The sequence below is a fragment of the Emys orbicularis genome, chromosome 2, assembly GCF_028017835.1.
Source record: "Emys orbicularis isolate rEmyOrb1 chromosome 2, rEmyOrb1.hap1, whole genome shotgun sequence".
NCBI classification, from domain to species: domain Eukaryota; kingdom Metazoa; phylum Chordata; order Testudines; family Emydidae; genus Emys; species Emys orbicularis.
The window spans coordinates 4068571-4076488 of NC_088684.1; the positions used below are offsets into that span (position 1 = coordinate 4068571).

General features: G+C 43.8%; 1 protein-coding gene across 6 annotated transcripts in view; it reads left to right on the forward strand.

Moving 5' to 3' along the window:
* LOC135873553 (elongation factor 1-delta-like) overlaps positions 1–2426 on the forward strand; it is a 32104-nt gene extending 29678 nt beyond the window's left edge. For all 6 annotated transcript variants that reach the window (XM_065398148.1, XM_065398149.1, XM_065398150.1 and 3 more), the window contains 2 exons: positions 871–1065; positions 2328–2426. In XM_065398148.1, coding sequence (XP_065254220.1) covers positions 871–1065; positions 2328–2366 — 234 coding nt within the window. In that variant the 3' untranslated portion in view covers positions 2367–2426. The remainder of the gene's footprint in view (positions 1–870; positions 1066–2327) is intronic.
* Positions 2427–7918: the final 5492 nt, after the last annotated feature.

The following is a 7918-nucleotide window of genomic DNA, read 5'->3' on the forward strand; positions in this document are numbered from 1 at the left end:
CTATCTGGGCAGGTGGGCCCTGCTACCATGCACTAAAAGTTCCATAGTGCGCTTGGACATACTGCTGTTTCAGTCTGTGTGTGTGGCAGGCTAGAGTGTTTGTACGTTCACACCCTGGCTTGCCATGCATGACGTCTCTGCGTGGAAAAGCCCTTGGAAAAACTTGCACCTGTTAGAGCACAAATATAGGGAATAAAAGCCTGAAATACAAGCACAGATTAATGATCAGTAAAGCACAAACTCTCTCAAGAGGACAATGAAACAGAAGTGTATAGGATTACCCAACACTTTGGGCTAACTAGATAAGTGCTAAGTAGTAGTTTTACCAACTATCAAGGGCTTAGAGTTAGTTCTTGAAGCTGAGACCCAGAGATGGAAGAAGTGACACATCATTCCAAGAACACTTCCCCTTAGGTATGCAGAATCCAGACCTTCTGCAGTAACTTGGTCTCGCTTCATGCAGAGTCAAACTTGAGAGATGATTCCTCTGGGAAAGGCTCCTTTCATCAAAGAAAGGACTCGTTAACAGAGACTGATGGCAAAACTAGGTGGGAAGAGCTGAATACTGGCGCATCACTGACTAGCGCGCTGCCTAGCAAATTGGCAGGAACAAGTAGAATTCATGATTTTGTCAGTCTTGTTCTCTGCTGAGCACAGAAGAGTTCCATCTCGCACCTCCTCGCTGCTTTCCTGATCGCAGCCCTATATGGTAGTGTGTTAAACCCCTTGTTGCTGATTTATGTATGGAATTGGAATACATACCACATTGATCCTGTTGAGGATTGCAGAGTCCTCAGTCCTGACAGATAGTCCCACAGCCTAATGCTAATGTAGGTAAACCTTCTAAGGTCCCTTTTTGTGCTTTGTTAGTGGGACGATGAAACTGACATGGCAAAGATGGAGGAGTGCGTCCGGTCCATTCAGATGGATGGCCTGGTTTGGGGAGCCTCCAAGTTGGTTCCAGTGGGCTATGGTATTAAGAAGCTCCAGATCCAGTGCGTAGTGGAGGATGACAAGATTGGAACAGACATACTGGAGGAGGAGATCACCAAGTTTGAAGACTACGTAAGTCCTCCCCTTGTGCCTTGCAGTGCTTTCAAACACCTGGGCCCTTAAGCCCACACCCCAGATTTTGATCCACTTCATGTGTTTGCAGCCTACAGTATATTCAGATTCTGCATCATCTAAACTTTCAAGGGTGGGAGGGGACTTGAGTTTTTAGTCCCCATGTTTGTGAAGATAACCTTGAAACCATGAAGAGTATAAGGATGCTGTTCCAGAGCCTGCAGACAGCCTGAAGCAATAGCTTTGAGGTGTGAACCGCCCTTGTACTCATTGGGGTGCCTAGTTCTTGGTGCGTCAGGGACAGCAGTTCACTATTTTGTTGCTGATTGTTTTAGCGGCTGGGATTGGACATGGATGTGGGGTGGAGTGAAGTCCACAGCAGAGGTGGAATTGGGACTTATTGTGTGGGGAAGAGAGGAGACCCACAAGGATGGGGACAAGGAGAGAAACAAAGAGCAGAAATAGTGGCAATCCTGAAGGCTAGTTTTTCCCCACTGAGTGGTTCTGAAGGTGACAAGGCGCATTGACAAATATTAACATAGCCTTTATGTAGTAAATTAACTATCTCCTCCCTTTGATCTGTGCAAACTAACCTTTCACATCTGTGGGAAGTTGCTGTGGATTCAGGAAAGCACATGCAGTCCTAAACTATATCCTGGCCCACAGACCATAATTAAAAATGGGACTTCTCCCCTTTCTATAGGGTGAGTCTGAACCAGTTTTAATTTGTAAGCTCTTTGGGGTGGGAACTTTTTCTTGCCGTTTGTACAAGCCCCAGCACAATGGGGCTCTGATCCTAAAAAAAAAAAAAATCATAATAATAATGGAGATATCCCATCTCCTAGAACTGGAAGGGACCTTGAAAGGTCATCGAGTCCAGCCCCCTGCCTTCACTAGCAGGACCAAGTACTGATTTTGCCCCAGATCCCTAAGTGGCCCCCCTCAAGGATTGAACTCACAACCCTGGGTTTAGCAGGCCAATGCTCAAACCACTGAGCTATCCCTCCTGCCCAATGGCTATCCCTCCTGATTGCCATTACTAGTTATATAAGCTCCCAATCTTAAAATATGACCATTCGCAGGACTAATTGTTGACTTATAAAAAATGGTCTTTTAATAAAGGATTGTGCTTTATAAACTTTAGGGTGGTTAGGGCAAACGTCTTCTGTCAAGAGACCACCCCAGTAAGTGTGCTTTCTGTACATCTTAAATCTCTGGAACGTATTTTCTGATCTTTAACAGCATTTCTTGTTCTATTTCAGGTGCAGAGTGTTGACATAGCGGCTTTCAACAAGATCTAAGAGCTAACGTTTATCCTTTCTGGAACTGTAACTAATAAAAAGGTCAAGATTTTGAGTGCAGATGGTGTGGGGTGTCTTTCCTTGGAATGTGTGCCAGTTGCACAGGGGATCAGAAGGTGGTAGCCAACATCCCAGGAGTCTCTTGTGCATATTGCTTACAAAACTGCAAAATAGGGGAAAGCCAACTATCATCCCAATGTCGTTGACAAGGTGGTATGACAAGGGGTCCTATAAAATAGCCCAGAGTGAATAGCCACAAATATATCCTACTTGGCTGTATTTTATGCTTCCACTTCACCCAAGCAGGGGTTAGGACTCCATTGCTTCCCTTAGTCTTAAACCGAGTGTACAAACATTAGGTTACAATGTAAGACTCGTAATTTGTATCTTCCTGAAGAATCTGGATTTATAACTGTTAAATTTCATTGTGCTGAGTCTTGGCCATGAAATAGTGAAGAGATTTTAGGGTTTCATTTATTTAGAGCTGCTAAAAACGGCTCTAAATTCAGAAGTGTTGCTGGCTTGTTAAGTAACTTTAAAAAGTAGCTGCCTTTATTCACATTAGCTGCTTTAATCATGTTTTTAAAAAAATCAAATGATCTTTAACATGAAACTGTCCTTTGAATTTGCCTGCCACCTGCAGGGGTCAGAAAGCTACACCTCCCCTTATCTCCTTCCTCTGAAGCATCAGGGATGGCCACAGCTGGAGATGGGACATTGGGCAGGGAGGGCCAGGGCTCTGAGGTGGCAGTGAGCACTCTCTCCCCTGAGTGCACAGCTGACTGGTTCTTGCTCACATGCTCCTGTGGGCTTTGGTCTAGTTTCAGTTGTTGTGGTTAGTGTGTAGATGCTGAGTGGTGTTGGTGGCCTATGAGGTACCGGAGATCAGATTAGATGACCTAGACCAATGATCCCTTCTGGCATTACACTCTGAGTATGACTCTAATTGGACTGTGTGTGACAGGAGCATAGACTCAGGTATCTGGGGGCTGACTCTTAGTGTCTGTATTCACACTCTGATATTGCTTTCAGTCACCAAACTGTATCATAGGATCTCTATGGATAGTAATTCCATGCTTGAAGAATAAGAATATAGCAGTAGGGATATACTACCGACCACCTGACCAGGATGGTGATAGTGACTGAAATGATCAGGGAGATTAGAGAGGCTGTTAAAATAAAAAGCTCACTAATGGGGGATTTCAACTATCACCATATTGACTGGGTACATGTCACCATTGGAAAACATAATCCCAACTATACATATAAAATGATGGGGTCTAAATTTGCTGTTACCACTCAAGAAAGATCATTGTGGATAGTTCTCTGAAAACATCCACTTAATTTGCAGCGGCAGTCAAAAAAAGTGAACAGAATGTTGGGAATCATTAAGAAAGGGATAGATAAGACAGAAAAGATGATATTGCCTCTATATAAATCCATGGTACACCAACATCTTGAATACTGTGTGCAGATGTGGTCACCCCATCTCAAAAAAGATATATTGGAATTGGAAAAGGTTCAGAAAAGGGCAACAAAAATGATTAGGGGTATAGAACGGCTTCTGTATGAGGAGAGATTAATAAAACTGGGACTTTGCAGCTTGGAAAAGAGACGACTAAGGAGGGATATGATTGAAGTCTATAAAATCATGACTGGTGTGGAGAAAGTAAATAAGGAAGTGTTATTTACTTCTCATAACACAAGAACGGGGTCACCAAATGAAATTAATAGGCAGCAGGTTTAAAACAAACAAAAGGAAGTATTTCTTCACACAATGCACAGTCAATCTGTGGAACTCTTTGCCAGAGGATGTTGTGAAGGCCAAGACTATAACAGGGCTCAAAAAAGAACTAGATAAAATTCATGGAGGATAGGTCCATCAATGGCTATTAAACAGGATGGGCAGAGATGGGGTGTCTAGCCTCTGTTTGCCAGAAGCTGGGAATGGGTGACAGGGGATGGATCACTTGACGATTATCTGTTCTGTTCATTCCCTCTGGGACACCTGGCATTGGCCACTGTCGGAAGGCAGGATACTGGGCTAGATGGACCTTTGGTCTGACCCAGTATAGCCGTTCTTATTGAGAAGTAATGTTATCAATTGAAATAGTTAGCCTAACCTAGAAGCAGTGCTGCTATATTAAGAAGAACTCCTCTTAAAAGACTTCTCTTGGGACCTCCTCATAATTCCTATGCAATTAACTTACCCCTGCGTCCATACTAGGCTGGTGTACTGACAGCGGAACCAAAAGGATTTTGTAGAAATGTAGGTCTGGAAGGGACCTCGATAGGTCATCTAGTCCAGTCCTCTGCACTGAGGCAGGATTAAGTATTATTTAGACCATTCCTAACAGGTGTTGAACTGGTTCTTAAAAACCCTCCAATGATGGAGATTCCACAACCTCCCTAGGTAACTTGTTCCAGTGCTTAACTTCCCTTACAGTTAGGAAGGTTTTTTTCCTAATGTCTAATCTAAGTCTCCCCTGCACTAGTTTAAACCCATTACTTCTTGTTCTGTCCTCGGTGATTAAGGAGAGCAATTTATCACCCATCTCTTTATAACAGCCTTTTATGAAAAGACTTATCACGTCCCCCCCTCAGTTTTCTCTTTTCCAGACTAGACAAACCAAATATTTTCAGTCTTTCCTCATAGGTTTTTCTAGACCTTTAATCATTTTTGTTGCTTGTCTCTGGACTTTTTCCATTTGTTCACATCTTTCCTAAAGCGTGGTGCCCAGAACTAGATGCAATACTCAAGCTGAGGCCTTATCAGGGCTGAGTAGAGCGGAAGAATTACTTCTCATGTCTTGCTTATACATCCCAGAATGATGTCTCCTTTTTTTGCAACAGTGTTACATTGATTCATATATAGTTGATAATCCACTTATAACCCTCAGATCTTTTTCTGCAGTACTCCTTCCTAGGCAGTCATTTCCCATTTTATATCTGCAATTGATTGTTCCTTCCTAAGTACAGTACTTTGAAATTCAGTATGGACAAATGCATCCTACTTACTTCAGACCATTTCTCCAGTTTATCAAGACCATTTTGAATTCTAATCCTGTCCTCCAAAGCACTTGCAACCCCTCCCAGCTTGGTATCGTCCGCAAACTTCATAAATGTAGTTTCTCTGTTACCTAAATGAGTGCTTCATGTTGATCTTGCCATGGAGGTGTGTGGGGCTCTTGGGAAATTATATAGCTTCTGTATTGAATTGAATTGCCAAGCATCTGCATCTATTGATTTCAATGTGGGAATGGGGGTGTTCAACACCTCTGGGCTTCATGTTTACTTTTGTTGGAGAGCTTGTGTATTTGAGAGCAAAGTTAGCTGTGGAGGGAAGCTTCGGGAAGGGCGTGTTGATGCTCTTGACTCTCTTACTTCAGGATGCAATTGCGAACTGAAATCCAGTTGTGGAAACCTATCTGATCAATGATTGATACATTTGTGTTACTCAGCAGGTATCATCATGATCCACTGAATGAATGACAGTCTCTAAGTAAAAAGCGACAGAGTCTTGTGGCACCTTACAGACTAACAGACGTATTGGAGCATGAGCTTTCGTGGGTGAATACTCACTTCATCACGAAAGCTTATGCTCCAATATGTCTGTTAGTCTATAAGGTGCCACAGGACTCTCTGTTGCTTTTTACAGCTCCAGACTAGGACTATAACAATGTTTAAAAGGGGACTGGATAAATTCATGGTGGCTAAGTCCATAAATGGCTATTAGCCAGGATGGGTAAGAATGGTGTCCCTAGCCTCTGTTCGTCAGAGGATGGAGATGGATGGCAGGAGAGAGATCACTTATGTTCTTATGACTAACACGGCTACCCCTCTGCTACTAGTCTCTACTAAATGCTCCTTATTGAGCTCTGGCATAGGAGTTGCAGGGAAGGCTCAGAAAAGAGACCTAGGTGCAGGGAGAGCTCTGGAAAGCAGCAGAGGTGGGGCTAACATGTAGGATGGGGTCAGAATGCAGTGACGATAAGAGGCAGGTACACTTCAGTCGATGGGTCTCAGGTCCTGTGGGGCCTCGTGGTGACTGCAAACACTCCCTTGCAGGGACTCCTTTGGTGCTTTTATATCCAAGTGTAAAGGTAGATACACTCCATCTTCTGAAACAAAGCTCTGTGGGCTTATAACACTTGCAGATGATGCCAAGCTGAGAAGTGCTGCGAGCACTTTGGAGGGTAAGATCAGAATTCAAAATTAGTTTGGCAAATTGGAGAATGGATCTGAAATCAACCAGATGAAATTCAATAAAGACAAGTGCCAAGTACTTCACTTAGGAAGGAAAATCAAACGTGCAACTACACAATGGGGAATAACTGGCTAGGCGGTAGCACTGCTGAAAAGGAGACGGGGGTTGTAATGGATCACAACCAGAATACACATCAACATGTGATCCAGTTGCAAAAAAGGCTAATATCCTGGGGCATAGCAAGAGGAGTGTTGTATGTAAGACATGGGAGGTAATTGTTCCGCTCTGCTCAGCACTGATGAGGCCTCAGCTGGAGCACTGTGTCTAATTCTGAGTAGCACACTTTAAGATGTGGACAAATTGGAGACAAGTATCAGAGGGGTAGCCGTGTTAGTCTGAATCTGTAAAAAGCAACAGAGGGTCCTGTGGTACCTTTAAGACTAACAGAAGTATTGGGAGCATAAGCTTTCGTGGGTAAGAACCTCACTTCTTCAGATGCAAGTAATGGAAATCTCCAGAGGCAGGTATAAATCAGTATGGAGATAACGAGGTTAGTTCAGTCAGGGAGGGTGAGGTGCTCTGCTAGCAGTTGAGGTGTGAACACCAAGGGAGGAGAAACTGCTTCTGTAGTTGGATAGCCATTCACAGTCTTTGTTTAATCCTGATCTGATGGTGTCAAATTTGCAAATGAACTGGAGCTCAGCAGTTTCTCTTTGGAGTCTGGTCCTGAAGTTTTTTTGCTGTAAGATGGCTACTTTTACATCTGCTATTGTGTGTCCAGGGAGGTTGAAGTGTTCTCCTACAGGTTTTTGTATATTGCCATTCCTGATATCTGACTTGTGTCCATTTATCCTCTTGCGTAGTGACTGTCCAGTTTGGCCAATGTACATAGCAGAGGGGCATTGCTGGCACATGATGGCATATATAACATTGGTGGACGTGCAGGTGAATGAGCCAGTGATGTTGTAGCTGATCTGGTTAGGTCCTGTGATGGTGTTGCTGGTGTAGATATGTGGGCAGAGTTGGCATCGAGGTTTGTTGCATGGGTTGGTTCCTGAGTTAGAGTTGTTATGGTGCGGTGCGTGGTTGCTGGTGAGAATATGCTTAAGGTTGGCGGGTTGTCTGTGGGCGAGGACTGGCCTGCCTCCCAAGGTCTGTGAAAGTGAGGGATCATTGTCCAGGATGGGTTGTAGATCACTGATGATGCGTTGGAGAGGTTTAAGCTGAGGACTGTAGGTGATGGCCAGTGGAGTTCTGTTGGTTTCTTTTTTGGGCCTGTCTTGTAGCAGGAGGCTTCTGGGTACATGTCTGGCTCTGTTGATTTGTTTCTTTATTTCCTTGTGTG